This window comes from Mustelus asterias, chromosome 29 (genome assembly GCF_964213995.1).
Source record: "Mustelus asterias chromosome 29, sMusAst1.hap1.1, whole genome shotgun sequence".
NCBI classification, from domain to species: Eukaryota; Metazoa; Chordata; class Chondrichthyes; order Carcharhiniformes; family Triakidae; genus Mustelus; species Mustelus asterias.
In genome coordinates this window covers 21,138,570-21,159,187 of record NC_135829.1, presented here as the reverse complement: position 1 = coordinate 21,159,187, position 20,618 = coordinate 21,138,570, and the positions used below count along the sequence as shown (strand labels likewise).

Here is a 20,618-nt window from a genome sequence, read left to right as displayed (position 1 = left end):
TGTTCTGGGGACCCGGGTTCGAATCCCACCACAGCAGATGGTGGATTTTGAATTTGAGAAAAAATATCTGGAATTAAGAATCTACTGATGACCATGAAACCATTGTCGGGAAAACCCATCATAGAATCCCTACAGTGCAGGCCATTCAGCCCAAGGAGTCTGTACCGATCACAATCCCACCCAGGCCCTATCCCTGTAACCCCACATATATACCCTGCTAATCCCCTAACACTAAGGGGCAATTTAGCATGGCCAACCAACCTCAACCGCACATCTTTAGACTGTGGGAGGAAACCAGAGCACCCGGAGGAAACTCACGCAGACACAGGGAGAACGTGCAGACTCCACACAGACAGTGACCCAAGCCAGGAATTGAACCTGGGTCCCTGGCGCTGTGAGGCAACAGTGCTAACCACTGTGCCACCCTGCTGCCCACTAATATCCTTTAGGGAAGGAAATCTGCCGTCCTTACTTGGTCTGGCCTACATGTGACTTCAGAGCCACAGCAATGTTGGTGACTCTTAACTGCCCTCTGAAATGGCTTAGCAAGCCACTCAGTTCAAGGGCAGCACAGTGGTTAGCACTGCTGCTTCACAGCTCCAGGGACCTGGGTTCTATTCCCGGCTTGGGTCACTGTCAGTGTGGAGTTTGCACATTCTCCTCGTGTCTGCGTGGGTTTCCTCCGGGTGCTCCGGTTTCCTCCCACAGTCCAAAGATGTGCGGGTTAGGTTGATTGGCTATGCTAAAAATTGCCCCTTAGAGTCCTGAGATGCGTGGGTTTGAGGAATTAGCGGGTACATATGTAGGGATATGGGGATAGGGCCTGGGTGGGATTGTGGCCAGTGCAGACTCGATGGGCCAAATGGCCTCCTTCTACACTGTAGGGTTTCTATGATTCTATGATGACTTGGGATGGGCAATAAATGCTGGCCAGCCAGCAATGCCCATGTCCCACAAATGAATCAAAAAAACACATTTTCCTCAGTTCAGTTCTGAGGGGCCATCTGAGAATTCTCAGATATTACAAGCAGAAAATCACACAGCAACTGCAATAGAGTCAAGAGGGTCTCAGTAGCACAGATGGGGACTGGGGGAGAGAGTTCAAGTGCAACACACGGTGAGAGGGCTATACAGAGACAACACTCACCAGCAACCAAGATGGAGGAACAAGCAACAAATAGTCTACATGGGTGCTAGCGAAGACACCAAAATTGCCACTGGGACACAACACTTCCTTGATGGGCACTTGTATGCTGCATAGCAATTAATGTGTCTTAGGACACAGCCAGTAAATAACAATGGGGTATACTGGGGCTCAATAAAACACCAAATAACGGGTAGGCCCGGCGACTGTATGTACAGGAATCTGAGGCAGGTTGGACTCCTTAAAACTCCACTTTCCCTCAGATCGGTCCAGCAGAGGCGGCAGAAGAGGATTCTGGGCGAAGTCGATTCAGTCACCTCGACTGTACTGTGGGTAGAGGAAGAAGTGGTGTTGAGGAACAGGCGCCGGAGTGTGGCGACAAGGGGATTTTCACAGTAACTTCATTGCGGTGTTAATGTAAGCCTACATGTGACACTAATAAATAAACTTAAGTGCCACTTGGTAGCACTGTTGAGTTCTTTCATCACTTTGCTTATGATTGTGACTAGTCTGATATATTAACATTATCCTACAGTACAGACTGCCTCACTGATTACTCTATTTTTCCAGTGTTATAAAGCAGATACCAGTGCTGACTGTTTTTGTCCTTATACAGTGCAGATGTATGAAGGATGATGCTGTATTTATATTTCTGCATGATATACAGCCCGTACAATAAAGGAGTGTGATCACTGGTCTTATAATTACATTTCTCTGAAGATTGCTGTTTTCTAATGCCCTACCATCAAGCGATCTACATGGGGTTTCTTTCTGGGGAGGCCTCAGGGGCCTAGTGGCCTTTTTGCTAGGCTACTAATCCAGAAACTCAGTTAATGTTCTGGGGACCCGGGTTCGAATCCCGCCACGGCAGATGGTGGAATTTGAATTCATAAAAAATATCTGGAATTAAGAATCTACTGATGACCATGAAACCATTGTCGATTGTCAGAAAAACCCATCTGGTTCACTAATGTCCTTTAGGGAAGGAAATCTGCCGTCCTTACCTGGTCTGGCCTACATGTGACTCCAGAGCCACAGCAATGTGGTTGACTCTCAACTGCCCTCTGAAATAGCCCAGCAAGCCACTCAGTTTCAAGGGTAACTAGTTTTGAGGTTGAAAGTTTATTTATTAGTGACGCAAGTAGGCTTACACTAACACTGCAGTGAAGTTGCTGTGAAAATCCCCTCATTGCCACACTCCGGCGCCTGTTCGGGTACACTGAGGGAGAATTTAGCATGGCCAATGCACCTAACCAGCATGGCTTTCCAACATTGTGAGGAAACCGGAGCACCTGGAGGAAACCCGAACAGACACGGGAGAGAACGTGCAGACTCCGCACAGTGACCCAAACCGGGAATCGAACCCAGCTCCCTGGCACTTGAGGCAGCAGTGCTAACTGCCGCCCAATAAGGCATGGGCAATAAATGCTGATGTGGAGATGCCAGCGTTGGACAGGGGTAAACACAGTAAGAGCTTTAACTGTGCAGAGGGACCTGGGGGTCCTTGTGCATGAATCACAAAAACTCAGTTTGCAGGTGCAGCAGGTAATCAAGAAGGCAAATTGAATGTTGGCCTTTATCGCGAGAGGGATGGAGTATAAAAGCAGGGAGGTCATGCTGCAACTGTACAGGGTACTGGTGAGGCCGCACCTAGAGTACTGTGTACAATTTTGGTCCCCTTATTTAAGAAAGGATATATTAGCTTTGGAGGGGTACAGAGAAGGTTCACCAGGTTGATTCCGGAGATGAGGGGGTTAGCTTATGAGGAGAGATTGAGTAGACTGGGCCTGTACTCATTGGAGTTTAGAAGGTTGAGGGGAGATCTTATAGAGACATATAAGATAATGAACGGGCTAGACAGGGTAGAAGCAGCGAGGTTATTTCCACTTACAATGGAAACAAGAACTAGGGGGCATAGCCTCAAAATATGGGGGAGCCAATTTAGAACAGAGTTGAGGAGGAACTTCTTCTCCCAGAGGGTAGTGAATCTTTGGAATTCTCTGCCCAATGAAGCAGTAGAGGCTACCTCGTTAAATGTGTTTAAGTCACAGATAGATAGATTTTTAACCTTTAAGGGAATTAAGGGTTATGGGGAGCGGACGGGTAAGTGGAACTGAACCCACTATCAGATCAGCCATGATCTTATTAAATGGCGGAGCAGGCTTGAGGGGCTAGATGGCCTACTCCTGCTCCTATTTCTTCTGTTCTTAACAACACCAGGTTAAAGTCCAACAGGTTTATTTGGTAGCAAATGCTAATGGCATTTGCTACCAAATAAACCTGTTGGACTTTAACCTGGTGTTGTTAAAACTCTTACAATAAATGCTGGCCAGCCAGCGATGCCCATGTCCCACGAATGAATAAAAAGTTTGGTGAATGATTTGTAATCACATTACCATCAAGTACAGGTTGCCTGGCAAGGGGCACTCAATCAGTAATCTGACCATTCTGCATGGTGCTATTTTAACCCTACCTTGTAAGTCAGTTATTAGCAAATTGCCATTAGTCCATTGGTAAATCCAGTGTTGAAAGGTGTGACACTTCTGTCCAATTTCAGATGTTGACACATTCTTGTTCTTGTCTTCCATTGAATATCTCACAAATTGTCCGTTCAAATCTTTCTCTATCGTTGCGTAAGGGACATTGTTGGCGGGACGATACAGCAAGTGCAACGGAATTACCCTGGAAACCAAAACCTGTGTAAGAAACAGCTGACCAACAGAAAAACTTTCTGAGGACAGAGAGAAGCAAATATTGCAATTGGTTTGAGGGCAGAAACACTCACTCTGGCACTGGGCCGAAGGCTTCAAGCACTCGAGCTTCAGCGGCAAATATTTTACTGTATTCCCTTGCTGTGTTTTGAAGCTTACATTCCTGTAAATTTAATTTTAAAATTATTAGTCCCTTCACAGATCCAGAATGTTAAACAAACAATGGCATCAGCACATCCTTCACTATCATCATGAGAGCAACATTTTTTATTCATTCCTGGGACATGGGCGTCGCTGGCTGGGCCAGCATTTATTGCCCATCCCTAGTTGCCCGAGGGCAGTTGAGAGTCAACCACATTGCTGTGGCTCTGGAGTCACATGTAGGCCAGACCGGGTAAGGACGGCAGATTCCCTTCCCTAAAGGGCATTAGTGAACCAGATGGGTTTTTCCGACAATCGACAATGGTTTCATGGTCATCAGTAGATTCTTAAATCCAGATCATTTTTATTGAATTCAAATTCCACCATCTGCCGTGGTGGGATTCGAACCCGGGTCCCCAGAACATTAGCTGAGTTTCTGGACTAACAGTCTAGCGATGATGCCACTAGGCCATCGCCTCCCCTTATGGATCCCAGCTGGAGGAACTCAGGCGGCACGGTGGCACAGTGGTTAGCACTGCTGCCTCACAGCGCCAGGGACCCAGGTTCGATTCCCAGCTTGGGTGACTGTGTGGAGTTTGCACGTTCTCCCCGTGTCTGCGTGGGTTTCCTCCGGGTGCTCCGGTTTCCTCCCACAGTCTGAAAGACGTGCTGGTTAGGTACATTGGCCCGAACAGGCGCTGAGAGTGTGGCGACTAGGGGAATTACACAGTAACTTCATTGCAGTGTTAATATAAGCCTTACTAATAAATAAATAAACTTTTTCCTTACCTGCGTTGTGATAATGCCACTAGCGATAATACCACGAGGCCATCGCCTCCTCTCATGGATCCCAGCTAGAGGAACTCCTTACCTGCATTGTGATATTATGGTTTCTTTCAATCAGGCCATTCTCTTTTGTGGTCCCATAGGATATGCAGTTCCACACTTTGATGATACAGGTGGCACCGGATTCAAATATTGGCTCCAATCCGTAGATAACCTTGACCCGGCTAGCCTTGCGCCGAAATCCATTGGCAAGGTGCAGCTCCTTTGTCATAATTCGGCCAAAGAGTTTGCTGCCCCAGAAGCCCTCATCGGTCAGACCTTTGGTCATTAGCATGGGTGTCATTTCAATCTCCTCGCCCACTGGAACACACAAGCCAATAGGTGAGGGAGCACCGGGGTTAGAGGGGAAAGGCAGAGCTGTGATTGTTCAGCACAGGGCACTGAGGGGTTTGAACCTTACCTTCAATCTCTTCTCTTGAAATATATCCAGACAACACTGCGGCAACAAACAAACCAGTTAGATTTTTCATTCAAAACACAGCCACATTTGTGCACAGCTCCAACAGAAAATGAAACTGAGACTGGCAAACCTAGTGAGACTTTCACCATCCCCGCGTGTCCCCAATTCTGTGCATAGCCACTCATATACCACTTGCAATCACCCATTGAATGCCAGAACAGAATCTCCAGAATTTCCAGAATTGGATACTCGGACGCTCTTTCCTAGGCTGGAAAAATCAAGTACTAGGGGACGTAGGTGATGCACGATTAAATCACTCGGGAGGCTGGATCGTACCCGGGAAATAAAGGCTTTTATTAGTAACAAGAATGGAGCATACTGCATAACAATACAATCCCAGACTAAAGGGTCACCCGGCAGTGCAGTGACCTTTATACTCCTACAGGTAGGCGGAGCCAACCGGAGTGTACCACAGAACAATACCAACAGGTAGAACACCCCAACCCTAACCCCAACAGTGACAACAGTGACATATGTACAAGTACCCATAGTGCTAACCATCTATGGTTCAGTACCCATAGTGGTAACCATCTATGGTTCACCACAGTAGGTTTTATATGAACGGAGTAAAGTTTAGAGGAGATGAGCGAGGCAAGTTTTTTACACAGAGGGTGGTGAATGTCTGGAACGCGCTGCCTGGGGAGGTGGTGGGAGCGGGTACGATAGCGGCATTTAAGGGGCAACTAGACAAATACATGAACAGGGTGGGAATGGAAGGATACGGACTCTAAGTGCATACGGTTTCAGTTTAGGCAGGCATCATGATCGGCGCAGGCTTGGAGGGCCGAAGGGCCTGTTCCTGTGCTGTACTGTTCTTTGTTCTTTGTAATACTACTCATTGTCTAATACTCACATGCAGTTAAGGTGAGGGGGGAAGTCCACAGGGGATGTGAGAGGCAAGTTTTTTTTACAGAGAGTGGTAGGTGTCTGGAGCACGCTGCCAGGGGTGGTGGTGGAGGCAGATACGATAGGGGCATTTAAGGGGCTTTTAGATAAGCACATGAATATGCAACAAATAGAAGGATATGGACCAAGGGCAGGCAGAAGGGATTAGTTTAATTTGGCATCATGTTCGGTACAACATTGTGGGCCGAAGGGCCTGTTCCTGTGCTGTACCGTTCTATGTTCTATGAATTGTAGGGGCCAATTTGTACATAGCAAGATCCCACAAACATCAACTGACCCAGCATTTAACCGTGTTTGAAGAGGGTTCTGAACCTCCAGCACCCTCTGTGTACAATGCATCTCCTCAAAACCTGCCACCGTCTCTCGCGTGCGGAAGCATCCAGAAAGCACTCTCAACAGCTGGCCGTTCAAATAGCCTAGGCTGAAATTTCCCAGCTATCCCCGCTGGTAGGAACTTCCGGTCCTGCCTACGGTGACCGCCATCCACCCCGCACCCCCCCTCAACTATTCCACCCCCCCATCCCACCCCCCACCCCACCCCCCACTCCCTGCCAAGGGTTTTCCAGCAGCTGAGGTGCAAAAACCGGGAAAAGCCATTGGCCGGGACGGGGCCGGATGATCCCGCCATTGGCCAACGATGGGCCAGCTCCCACCGCCACCAAACACACCGTGGGGATGGGGGGAGGGGCAGAGATCACAACCCGAGCAACAACCTTTCACTAAACTCTGTACATCACACCGGACAGTAACGGGTCTAATGCCTTCACTTGCCTTCATTGCTGAAGAGGAAATCAGTGGCGTCCGAGCCGTATTCATTGTCAATGACACATCTGTAAACTCCGCAGTCCTTCGCTGAGGCCTGTACAATCGCCAGCGACACTTGACTCTCGTCACCAGCACTGAAGAAACGCAGCAAGAAAAATGATTAGAGTGCCCTGCCGGTAAAATCCACAGGTAAAGAAAGCATCCCCTTAGAGGCCATTCACCAAATCCTTTGTTGGTCTATTTTCCCACAAACCGGGGAAGGTCAAACCTTCAGGCTCCTTGTCACTCAGTCACGTCTCCTGTAGAGAGATTGGAAACTTGGCCTCACTGAAGTTGCCTTTCCCTAAGTCCAAATGCACACTTAATGTGGCCTTATGATCAGATTCACTCATGTGAGGGGCGGCGCGGTGGCACAGTGGTTAGCACTGCTGCCTCACAGCGCCAGGGACCCAGGTTCAATTCCCGGCTTGGGTCACTGTCTGTGCGGAATCTGCACGTTCTCCCCGTGTCTGCGTGGGTTTCCTCCGGGTGCTCTGGTTTCCTCCCACAGTCCAAAGATGTACTGGTTAGGTGCATTGGCCGTGCTAAATTGTCCCTCAGTGAACCCGAACAGGCGCCGGAGTGTGGCGACTAGGAGATTTTCACAGTAACTTCATTGCAGTGTTAATGTAAGCCTACTGGTGACATGAATAAATAAATAAGGTACAATGGGCAGGACTGGAAAACTGCAGCTGATGTGTGCATGATTTTGAACGTTAAAGTTTATTTATTAGTGTCACAAGTAGGCTTGAATGTCATGGCTTGGGTGGTGAGAGAAATTTACAAGTCCCATTCAAATGAAACGATTATTTGTCTGGACAGAGTGAGTATTGATGCCAATGTGTGGGCCAATGGGTGGGAGGCAGGGATTACATCCAGTAGTTTCAACATTGATTTGGAATGAGTGTGTGAAATATCTATCACTGAGTTCCTGGCCTGAGGATGCCAATAGCTACCTTCGTTTCAATGTGTCCAAGTGAAGTCCATCCTTTTGCCATTTGATGGCTGAGTCACTCAAAACGTTGAAGAATTGGCACCAAAGTTTCAGGTTCCCAGAGGCATCTGAAAACTGCTCCAGCCTGATCTTCCGGATCACCTGGGGAGCTGAGGAAAGGCAAAGACAAAATGATTGGTCGTTGAGCACCCAGAGACATTGGCCTTCAGCGGGAGAGGAATTGAGTATTGGAATAGGGATGTTTTGCTGCAATTGTACAGGTGAGGCCACACCTGGAGTATTGGAAATTCGGCATGTCAACTACAACTCTCACCAACTTCTACAGATGCATCATAGAAAGCATTCTTTCTGGTTGTATCACAGCTTGGTCTGGCTCCTGCTCTGCCCAATACCGCAAGGAACTACAAAGGGTTGTGAATGTAGCCCAGTCCATCACGCAAATCAGCCTCCCATCCATTGACTCTGTCTACACTTCCCGCTGCCTCGGAAAAGCAGCCAGCATAATCAAGGACCCCACGCACCCCGGTCATTTTCTCTTCCACTTTCTTCCGTCGGGAAAAAGATACAAAAGTCTGAGGTCACGTACCAACCGACTCAAGAACAGCTTCCTGCTGCTGTCAGACTTTTAAATGGACCTACCTTATATTAAGCTGATCTTTCTCTCCACGCTAGCTATGACTGTAACAGGGCAGCAAAGGTTTACCAGACTGATTCCTGGGAAGGCAGGTCTGTCATATGAGGGGAGACCAAGTCGGTTAGGATTATATTCACTGGAGTTTAGAAGAGTGAGAGGGGATCTCATAGAAACTTATAAAATTCTAACAGAATTAGACAGGGTAGATTCAGAAGGAATGTTCCCAGTTGTGGGGGAGTCCAGGAATAGGGGTCATAGTTTGAGGATAAGGGGTAAACCTTTTAGGACAGAAGTGAGGAGAAATTTCTTCACCCAGAGAGTGGTGAGTGCGTGGAATTCACTACCACAGAAAGTAGTTGAGGCCAAAATGTTGTGTGATTTCAAGAAGAAATTAGATATGTTCTTGGGGCTAAAGGGCTCAAGGGATATGGGAGGAAGGGGGGAATCAGGATATTGAATTTGATGATCAGCCATGATCAAAATGAATGGCGGAGCAGGCTCTGACATGATGGGCCGAATGTCCTCCTCTCCAGTGCTATAACCATTCTATGACAATGCTGCCAACCTCACTAAGATCTTTCATTGACCAACTGGCCTGTGGGCAGTGATTGGCTGCCTGCCCAGTACCGACCTCTGCTAAACCTGGAAGTAGACGGGCTCAGGTAGTGTTAGAGCTTTTGGAAGTTTAAACATCTCCCCCAAAACCAGCCGCAGATAATCTTGGGGGGGCTAAAATTCATTGATGTGATTCTGCATCCGTGGAACCATCTTTAAAATAACGCAGGCAGGGAACTGATAAAGGAAATGGTTTGAGTGCAGGGAAGATTTACTAGAGACTTAATGGTTTGAGTTATAAGGAGAGGCTGGATAGACTGGGACTTTTTTCCCTGGAGCGTCGGAGGCTGAGGGGTGATCTTATAGAGGTCTATAAAATAATGAGGGGCGTAGAATAGCTAGATAGTCAACATCTTTTCCCAAAGGTAGGGGAGTCTAAAACTAGAGGGCATAGGTTTAAGGTGAGAGGGGAGAGATACAAAAGGATCCAGAGGGGCAATTTTTTCACACAGAGGGTGTGAGTGTCTGGAACAAGCTGCCAGAGGTAGTAGTAGAGGTGGGTACAATTTTGTCTTTTAAAAGGCATTGAGATAGTTACATGGGTACGATGGGTATAGAGGGATATGGGCCAAATGCGGGCAATTGGGATTAGCTTCGTGGTAGTACAAAAAGGGCAGCATGGACAAGTTGGGCCGAAGAGCCTGTTTCCATGCTGTAAACCTCTATGACTCTATGACTCTAGTGGTTACCTTTCATTAAATTGTGGGGAGTTCCAGCGAGCAATTATTGCCAAAGTCTTCACAAAACTGTCAAAAGATCATTTTGGTTCTTGCCCAATCCCAGCAGGGGTCACAAAGGGAGTAGGCAGCTAACTCCTCAACAACCATGGTCGGTGCAGGCTTAATGGGCCGAATGGCTTCCTTCCGCACTGTGGGGATTCCATGATTCTAACTCCAACTCTCCAACCTGCCCTCTCTTTGACAGCACTGCGAGCATTGAGTTCATCCTGACTACAAAGGCTCCACTCACACTCTTACCTTTAAAAGGGTTCTTAGTTGATTTACTCTCCTCCGCTTTCACCTCAGTTTTGGCACCGGCAGGTTTGCCGTCCTTGCCCACCTCTCCCTTGGCGGTTGGGGAGCTCCCACCCTGATCGTCAGCCTCCCCATAATGCTTGGGCACCTCCAGCGTGTCCATCCTCCGCACCATGGTTGGCGAGCGCCTCTCCGTGGGCACTGCCTGCTGCAACGCCGGCGCCTGCAAGAGGGCGCTGCTCCTCCGGGGCGCCAAGAGAAACGGGCTCGATTCCTCCGCCGGCCGCCCACCATCTCCCGGCGCCTGGTGGACTCTCTTGACTGCCTCCTCTTTCTTCGGCTGGGCGGGCAGGTGAGGCGTGTCGGGGGCCGGCCCCTCGGGGTCATCCAGCTGCTTAGCCCTGGGAAGGAAAATCTTGCGGCGGGCCCCGGAAGCGAGCTCGGCTGGTGTGGCAGACGGGATGATTGGTGGGGGATCACTGAGCTTAACCTTGGTGCTTAACGCTGGCAGAAGTGGCGCTGCGGGTATGTCTTTCTTGGCTTCCTCGTTCTCCTCTACCTTTACCATCCCTGTATTTTTAAGCGTCTCATTATCCACCACAATGGACGGCACTTGGCTTATTTTGAGCACTTGTGCGTCTGAGGTACTTGTCGCGACTTGCAAGTCGCTTTCTGACGTTACGTCTTCAATCTTCGGTATGGTTGACGTTGGAGATACAGTTTCATTAGCTGGGGGACACGGCACTTTACTTCCAGTCTCTGTAACCTCCTTCACCACACTGCTTTCCTCTGGTGAGCCCACCAAACACGGGACTGAGTTTATGTCAGTTTTGTCTTCGGGAATTGGGGAAGAAATAACTCCTTCTCCTTCCTTCACATCTTCAAGGCTCGTAACATCCAAGGTGGGTGGAAGAGGGGACGTGCCCGGAACATTTTGATCTGCGGGTGCCACCGATTCTGTCCAGGCAAAGCCGAGGTTGTCCAAAGGCCCCATGGTGGTGGGATCTCCTGGGTGCAGAGGTGGTTGGGTATCTGATGGAGCGGTTGTGCAGCTGTGTTGAGGAATACTGGGTGGGGTGATAGCAGGGAGGGCGGGCTCAACGCTTGTCTTCATCAGAGGTGGGGCTGAGGTAAAGGTGCCCGCGTTCGATCCTTCCACGTTGCTCGGCAACACCATGACATCATCAACGTCTGCCGAAAGTCCAGCCAATTCAGGTTCTTCATACACGTGGACACATCCAGTGCTGTCCAGCAACACCGCTGGTGGAGTTTGGGCAATTTCTTTCTCCAACAGTGACTCTTCAGGGAGTGATTTACTCCTGTGTGGGCCTTCAGTGTGTGAGTGCGGTTCAGACACAGGCGAGATATATGACGCAGTTTCAGGTTCCCCCACCTCAACAGCGGGGGACTTCTCACTCAACAAGAAACTGGGTATTTTTAGGTAAGAGAGGAGCTTCTCAACCAGGTGGGCGCCAAAGCTGTCTGCGGGTGCATCCCGCCGCACATGGGCCTCAGCTCCTGCCTCCTCAGCACGATCAACTTTCAGGAATTCACCTTCAAGCTCAGCAATCATCACCTCAGGTAATTCTTTATTCGCAGAGGTTGCTTCAGCAGAATGCCCTTCGGCGAGCAGGAGAGCAAAATCAATGGACGGTTCTCCCATCGATGTATCTGGGCCCTCTGAGGATCTTACCTCCTCCATCTGAGGGGCCGCGTCACCCACGGAAACGGGGCCCTCTCTCACAGTTTGAGGCCTGTCCGAGGTTGGGGCCTGGTCACCAGCAGGATCAAGGCTGGTGACCTCCATTGCTTCGACATCAGTGTTGAGACCGAGCTCTTGCTGGTCGCTGGTTTGAGTGGCCTGGCTCTTCCTCCCCGCGCCTGCCTGTGGCTCCTCGTCGTTGGGAGGCAGTAACAGGCCCTCGCTGGGGTAATCGCTTAGTTCCGGCAGCGTCCCTTCCGAAGTTGTGGTCTCTGGCGTGCGAGGCTCATCGGAGATCTCACTTTGCTCGGGGGTGTTCAGGAAGTCCAATTTCTCCCACTCGCCATTGGAGCCAACACTGCAGACGTCACCAATGCTCTCCGAGACAGGCGAGACGTCAGATTCTGCCTGCTCCCTAAGTCCCACAGTCTGAAAGAGGAAACAAGAGGCGAACCTTTAACTCAGTAACACAATCTATACACACACTGACATCATTATTATCATTATTACAGGATGGGAATGGAGGATACGTGTTAGGGTTAGAGTGTGTTAACGCGGGTGGTTAGAATTAGGGTCAGGGGTCAGAGTAGACTTCAAGCTGCCACTTAAAGGGCAGCACAATGGTTAGCACTGCTGCCTCACAGCGCCTGAGTCCCGGGTTCAATTCCGGCCTCGGGTCACTGTCTGTGCAGAGTCCGCACATTCTCCCTGTGTCTGCATGGGTTTCCCCAATGAGATAATTTGGGGGTTTCACTGGGGCCAGACTGGCAGTTAAGTTTTAAGTTTATTTATTAGTGTCACAAGTAGGCTTACATTAACACTGCAATGAATTTACTGTGAAAATCCCCCAGTTGCCACACTCTGGCACCTGTTCGGGTACACTGAGGGAGAATTTAGCGTGGCCAATGCACCCTAACCAGCATGTCTTTCGGACTGTGGGAGGAAACCGGAGCACTCGGAGGAAACCCACACAGACACGGGGAGAACGTGCAGACTCCACACAGACAGCGACCCAAGCCAGGAATCGATCCCAGGGCCCTGGCGCTGTGAGGCAGCAGTGCTAACCACTGTGCCACCTTGAGTGAAGAAATTCAGCCCTAAATGGTCTACCCCGTATCCTGAGACTGTGTCCCCTGGTTCCAGATTCCCAACCAGGGAAAACATCCTCCGTGCAGCCAGTCTGTCCATCCCTGTTAGAATTTTATGCGCTTCAGTCAGATCTCCTCTCATCCTTCGAAACTCCAGTGAAAACAGGCCCAGTTGAACCAACCTTTCCTCATAGGACAGTCCTGCCAACCCCAATGTCAGCCCAGTGACCCTCGGCTGCGTTCCCTTTATGGCAAATATATTCTCTCTTGATAGAGAAACCAAAACTGCACATGATACTTAAGGTGAGGCCTGACTAAGGCCCTGTATAACTGCAGTAGACCTCTCTACTTCTGAACACAAATCCTCTTGCAATGAAAGCCAACATACCATTTGCCTCCCTAATTGTTTGCTGCATCTGCCTCTCCACTTACATTGACTGGTGTACAAGGACACCCTTGTACATCCACACTCCCCAATATATCACTGTTTAAATAGTACTCTTCCTTTCTGTTTTGCGCAGTGAAGTGAATAACTTCACAATTAGCCGCGTTGTGCTGCGCCTGCCAATTGTTTGCCCTCTCTCTCAACTTGTCTGAATCACCTTGGAGCCTCCTTCCATCCTCCTCACACCTCACAATTCCGCCCCGTTTTGTGCCATCAATAAGAAGCTGGGAATGTGGCAATAAGTGGAAAATCCCGTCTGGAGGGCTCCGCAAAGTTGTCCCCGCCTCTGGACGAGATTCCAAAGCCTGGGCTGCCATGGGAAGCACGGCGATGGGCAGCCAATCAGGCCGGGTAAACGGGCATGCTTTTCAGATGCTGACAACCTTTGGAGATCTACAGACCAAGGGCGGCACGGTAGCACAGTGGTTAGCACTGCTGCTTCACAGCTCCAGGGACCTGGGTTCGATTCCCGGCTTGGGTCACTGTCTGTGTGGAGTTTGCACTTTCTCCTCGTGTCTGCGTGGGTTTCCTCCGGGTGCTCTGGTTTCTTCCCACAGTCCAAAGATGTGCGTGTTAGGTTGATTGGCCATGCTAAAATTGCCCTAAGAGTCCTGAGATGTGTAGGTTAGAGGGATTAGCGGGTAAATGTGTAGGGATATTGGAGTAGGGCCTAGGTGGGGTTGTGGTCGGTGCAGACTCGATGGGCCAGATGGCCTCTTTCTGCACTGTAGGGTTCCGATGATATGATTCTAAGGAGTCACCGAGAAGCTGTGTGAGGAAATATCTTCCTGGCCAACAGGGACCTGAGCCTTTACCTGAAAGATTACATATTGGCAGAGAGAGAGAGCGGTCTAACATATAAGTGTGGAGTTTTCAGTTCTGTTAATTTGTTTTATTTTTATCCATTTGCCTGGGGAAGTGGCTATAATTTCAATTTGAGGTTAACAATTCATTCAATCTCTTCAGCGGACACAGTGAGAATGGTTTTGATGCCACCAGGAATGGGTCTCTCAGGGCAGGAGTTTGGGATTTTCCAGCCCCTCCCCACCAACCCATAGCAGCCTTTCCACTGGCGGAGGTGGATTGGGATTTTCCAGTCCCGTTGAAGTCTATGGTGCTTTGAATGGCTTTCATGCCCTGTGGAATGCAGCAGGGTATCACCCTCGGCAGGACTGGAAAATCCCACCCAGTACGTGGAGGATGGTCTGACATTGAAAGGTCACGGTCGCGATTCGAGCTGTTCCTCCACTTGTGGAGTGGGCGGCCACCTCCTCTCCGCCCCGTCCTCAAGCGGTTGAGGCCTTGTCCAGATTTTCCATGGAATGAGAGTTCACCAGTCGGGGCAGTTACCAGGTTAGAATCTAATCATAGAATCCCTACAGCGCAGAAGGAGGCCATTCGATCCATCAAGTCCGCACCGACAACAACCCCACCCAGGCCCTATCCTTGTAGCGGCACGTAATCCCCCTGACACTAAGGGGCAATCCCACCCAGACCTGTTCCCCGTAACCCCACATAATTACCCCGCCAATCCCCCTAACCTACCCATCTTGGGACACTAAGGGGCAATTTAGCATGGCCAATTCCCCTAACCCGCACATCTATGGATGGTTACTTTTGGTGATGTGTGCACTCAACTAGAGGGTGCATCATCGAGGGCTGGGGGCTGTTGTTAGTTCGTAAGGTGCGACTGTGTTCCAGTGGGGGATACGGGGTCTCAGATGAGTGCAGGAGTTTTTTAACAAACTGGCAACAACTCCAGATTACTGGAGGACCAGACGAGAGTGAAGCTGGTGCAGAAATTGGTGGCCATCACTCTGGGGTGGCACTACACACTCATTCACTCACCCTATCTACCCAATAGCGGAGTACTGCTGCTCAACCTGCATCAGCAACAACCACACCTGAAGGATTATTTCTCGAATTCAGAGACTAACACAGCTCGAGTAGCTTCCCGTGCTAGTACACATTGAGCTTTCTGAGGTCCACAGGGAAAATATCCTCCTCAAAAACGACCACAGCTAATGAACCACTCCCACCAAGGATTGATTAGTTAAAGAGGAAAGTACCTTTTCTCTAATTTAGTGTATTAGTTGTTGACACGGTAATGTTTAGTCAGTGTTGATTTTAGTTCGGTTGTTAGAGTAAAAGTCTGAAAACGTGAAATTTTGTGCAATTATTTTCACTAGGAAAACCATTTCTCTTTTGAATGTTAGTAATCTCGACAGGGATCACAGCAATGTTAAAGGGAGGTTAGACTCTCCCTTATTGGAAATAATTATTGCCTGTTACTTATGTGACATGAACCCGAGTCTGCATGTTCTCTCCGTGTCTGCGTGGATTTCCTCCGGGTGCTCCGATTTCTTCCCGAGGTCCAAAAGATGTGCAGTTAGGCAGATTGGCCATGCTGAATTGCCCCTTAGTATCCAAGATGTGTAGGTGAGATGGATTGGCCATGGTAAATGTGTGGGGTTACAGGATAGGGCGGGGGAGAGGACCTGGGTACAATACTCTGTCAAAGAGTTGGTGCAGACTCGATGGGCTGAATGGCCTCCTTCTGCACTGTAGGGATTCTACAATACGTTGATTTCATAGAATCCCTACAATGCAGAAGGATGCTGTTTGGTCCATCAAAACTGCACCAGCTCTTACAGAGTATCGTACCCAGACCTTAACCCTGAAACCAACATATTTACCCCGCTAATCCCCCTAACCTGGGGCAGTAAGGAGCATTTTAGCATGGCAATCCACCTAATCTCCACATCTTTGGACACTAAGGAGCAATTTGGCATGGCCAATCCACCTAACCTACACATCTTTGGACTGTGGGAGGAAACTGGAGCACCCGGAGGAAACCCACGCAGACACGGGGAGAATGTACAAACTCCACACAGTCATCCGAGGCCGGAATCGAACCTGGGTTCCTGGCGCTGTGAGGCAGCAGTGCCAGCGTGCCGCCCCACTTATCAGCCCAAGGCTGGGTGTTGCCCTGGTCTTGCTGGGTGTGGGCATGGGCTGTTTCATTACAGAGGAGTTTGGAATTTAATTGGACACTGCAGTCATCAGTGGACTTCCCCACCTCTGCCATGGTGGAGCGAGGGTTGCTGTAGGAGCAGCTGAAGACAAAGCAGTTGAAGATAGGGCGAGTCAGCAATGTCTCAACTGGTGTCACTTTCACAAACGAGTCACAAGGTTCTGGGTTCAAATCTCCCTCCAGCAGAAATATCAAGGCTGATTCGCCTGTGCAGTACTGAGAGAGCTCTGCACTATTGGAGCTGCTACCTTCAGGGTGAGATGTTCCACTGAGACACCATCTGCCTGTTTGGGTGGATGCAGAAGATCTCAGGGCATTATTTTAAAGAGAAATTATTCCTGGCCAATATTTATCCCTCAATCAAGATCAAACAAAACTCTCGAGAGATGGATTAAGATCTCTTAATTGCCCGCTATTAGCACCCTTCTTAGCCATGATTACCACCATTTACATTCCCTTGTTCCCTTTGGCCATGCCATCTTTGTCATTCTCTCCCTTCACAGAATCCCTACAGTGCAGAAGGAGGCCATTCGGCCCATTGAGTCTGCATCAACCACAATCCCACCCAGGTTCTATCCCCATAACCCCATGTATTTACCCTAGCTAGTCCCCCTGACACCAAAGGGCAATTTAGCATGGCCCAATCTACCACACCTGCATATCTTTCGAGTTGTGGGAGGAAACCGGAGCACCCGGAGGAAACCCACGCAGACACGGGGAGAACATGCAGACTCCGCACAGACAGTGACCCAAGCCAGGGATCAAACCCAGGTCTCTGGCACTGTGAGGGACCCGAGCCGGGAATCGAACCTGGGTCCCTGGAGCTGTGAGGCAGCAGTGCTAACCACTGTGCCACCATGCGGCCCCCAATCTAGGCCTCTTGCCTTTATCGAGGCCCCACAGCTCCAACCTCGTCCCCCCACCCCAATAACTGTATAAATCTCATCCAGTTTCAAATTGTCTTCAGCTCTGCCGAAGGGTCATCCAAATTCGAAACGTTGGTTTTATTCCCTCTCCACAGATGCTGTCAGACCTGCTGCGAATTTTCAGCATTTTCTGTTTTTGTTTCAGATTCCAGCATCCGCAGTGTTTTGCTTTTTGTCAAAAAAGTGTAGGATCTGATCATGATCCGCCAGGAGCACGGTTCACCTTGTGAACCCTCTCCTACAAGCAGCAGATGGCTCTGCCAGTGGGAATCTATTCCAGGTACCCTGCTTGTTTTATTCAGTGGTACATCTTCATTTTCCTTCCACACTCCAACATGTGCAGGTTAGGTGGATTGGCCAAGCTAAATTGCCCCTTAGTGTCCAAAGATGTGCAGGTTAGGTGGATTGGCCATGCTAAATTGCCCCTTAGTGTCCAAAGATGTGTAGGTTAGGTGGATTGGCCATGCCCAATTGCCCCTTACTGTCCAAAGATGTGCAGATTGGGGGGATTGGCCATGCTAAATTGCCCCTTAGTGTCCAAAGATGTGTAGGTTAGGTGGATTGGCCATGCTAAATTGCCCCTTAGTGTCCAAAGATGTGTAGGTTAGGTGGATTGGCCATGCTAAATTGCCCCTTAGTGTCCAAAGATGTGCAGGTTAGGTGGATTGGCCATGCTAAATTGCCCCTTAGTGTCCAAAGATGTGTAGGTTAGGTGGATTGGCCATGCTCAATTGCCCCTTACTGTCCAAAGATGTGCAGATTGGGGGGATTGGCCATGCTAAATTACCCCTTAGTGTCCAAAGATGTGCAGGTTAGATAGATTCGCCATCATAAAATGTGCAGGAATACAGGGATAGGGCGGGGAAGAGGGCCTGGGTAAGGCAGTTGGTGCAGACTCAATGGGCTGAATGACTTCCTTCTGCACTTTAGGGATTCAATGATTCTATATAAACTTGAGGAACTCATCCACAAACCGTACTCTTTAACCTCATTGACCTCCAGTGTGGGAGGCCGCTGACCCAAGCTGACAGGAACTTCATCGATCGCACCCAACCTGTAGCACAGGAAGTCTCGATGTTTGTCTGCACTGTTCACCTTGTGAACCCTCTCCTACAAACAGCAGTGGGAACTTATTCCTGGCAGCCTGTATTTTTTATTCAGTGGTTAGCGCTGCTGCCTCACAGCGCCAGGGACCCGGGTTCATAGAAATCATAGAAACCCTACAGTACAGAAAGAGGCCACCTGGCCCATCGAGTCTGCACCGACCACAATCCCACCCAGGCCCTACCCCAATATCCCTACACATTTACCCGCTAATCCCTCTAACCTATGCATCTCAGGACACTAAGGGGCAATTTTAGCATGGCCAATCAACCTAACCCGCATATCTTTGGCGTATGGGAGGAAACCGGAGCACCCAGAGGAAACCCACGCAGACACGAGGAGAATGTGCAAACTCCACACAGACAGTGACCCAAGCCGGGAATCAAACCCAGGTCCCTGGAGCTGTGAAGCAGCAGTGCTAACCACTGTGCTACCGTGCTGCCCATTCGATTCTGGGTTCGATTCTGGGTTCGATTCTCGGCTTGGATCACTGTCTGTGGGGGGTCTGCACGTTCTCCCTGTGTCTGCATGGGTTTCCTCCGGGTGCTCCGGTTTCCTCCCACAGTCTGAAAGACCTGCTGGTTAGGTGCATTGGCCATGCCAAATTCTCCCTCAGTGTACCCGAACAGGTGCTGGAGTGTGGTGACTCAGGGATTTTCACAGTAACTTCATTGCAGTGTTAATGTAAGCCTATTTGTGACACTAATAAATAAACTTAAACCTTTCTAGCTTTCTTTACCTGTACTGTCCCTTCAGGTACAGGAGTGATAATTCCTTTTTCACTTCTAAGTGAAAAAGCATAACACTGCAGATCTATTTATTTCTCCCTCAATAACTGAGGAACCATTGAAAACTGCACTAATAAATTAAACTTAAAACATCTTTGCTTTCTAGCCATTTTATTTCCTTTAGACTATAGCTAGCCTAGGCTTCGCCCACTGTGAAGTAACTAGGCCCAGGCCTATACACGGTATCTACGGGGTTCTCCTAATAGTTTCCCGATAAAGGATACTCAGTTTGTAAGTACTGCTGAAGTTCATCACATGGTTCCACATTCAGCCGGCCTCCTCAAACCTTTGACAAGTTACAGAGCCGGGGAGACAATAAAGTCGCCTTGTCTCTTTTCTCAAATCTGTATTCAGAACGGGCAGAGCCGGAGACTTAACCCGTGTGAAATTTAAAAATCCAGAAAATCATTCATTTTCCCGTGAGAGAACAGAGAAAGAAAAGCAGACAGACCACCCGTCTCTGAGCTAAGCCATGGATACAAAGCCAAAACTAAATTCAAACTCCTCTTTGGATGGTGTGTGGTGTTACAGATGAGAAACATATCATTTATATTCCAGGAAATATTGTGTTTGTTCATTCCTGGGTGAAATAAAACCTTCCTGATTTGGGCCTCAATTTTTAGGGCCTAGTCCTCTCAGGCTTGCAGGCTGAAAGGCCTGCCCCAATGTGCTTGCCAATGTCTATTCTTAGCCATGGTTTATTCCTGACCATCGCTGTCGCAGATATATTCTTATTTGGACGATTGTTGATCAAAGTTGCTCGTCAAACGACTGGAAAGGCAACTGTTATCTCTCTACTTCATAAACCTGAGTTGCTTCGGTGATAGCCCTTACTTAACATCAGTGGAGCCTTATCTGTGAGGCTGACAGGAGCGGTTATCTTTGTCACACTTGATAAATCTCGGCATTTCAAAGCTCTGGCTTTATCATTTCTGAAGCACTCAATGCACCTAGTGACAGATACAGAGATGATTCCAGTGATCTCCTGTCTGCCCTCTCATCTTCCTCCACAGACTCAGGCAGCATTTCGTCACCCATAACCTAGCTCACGCCCAAGTCCCATTCACTGCCGCACTCACTGACTGACTGACGCCGGAACCTGGTCCAGCAACATCTTCAGTTCAAAAACCCGCCTCCTTATTTACAAACTTCCCCATGCCTTCACCTCCTCCCTATCTCTGTGACCTTCACAAAACCCCACAACCCTCCAAAAACTCTGTGCTCTTCCAGTTCTGGCCTCCTTGTACCCCCAAATGTCTCTGCCCACCCCCCCCCCCCCCCCCCCCCCACCCCACACCCCCTACTGGCAACCATGCCTTAAATGACTGGGAGCTCTGGAAC

The 20,618-nt window shown here is 49.2% G+C and overlaps 1 protein-coding gene across 2 annotated transcripts in view; it reads right to left on the bottom strand.

The window, feature by feature from the left end:
- Positions 1-20,618, bottom strand: part of alpk3a (alpha-kinase 3a) — an 86,544-nt gene that overhangs the window by 3,989 nt on the left and 61,937 nt on the right. For both annotated transcript variants that reach the window (XM_078200171.1, XM_078200173.1), the window contains exons 6-12: positions 10,194-12,321; positions 7,969-8,116; positions 6,980-7,107; positions 5,243-5,278; positions 4,868-5,142; positions 3,930-4,018; positions 3,618-3,826 (exon numbers count right to left, since the gene is read on the bottom strand). In XM_078200171.1, coding sequence (XP_078056297.1) covers positions 3,618-3,826; positions 3,930-4,018; positions 4,868-5,142; positions 5,243-5,278; positions 6,980-7,107; positions 7,969-8,116; positions 10,194-12,321 — 3,013 coding nt within the window. The remainder of the gene's footprint in view (positions 1-3,617; positions 3,827-3,929; positions 4,019-4,867; positions 5,143-5,242; positions 5,279-6,979; positions 7,108-7,968; positions 8,117-10,193; positions 12,322-20,618) is intronic.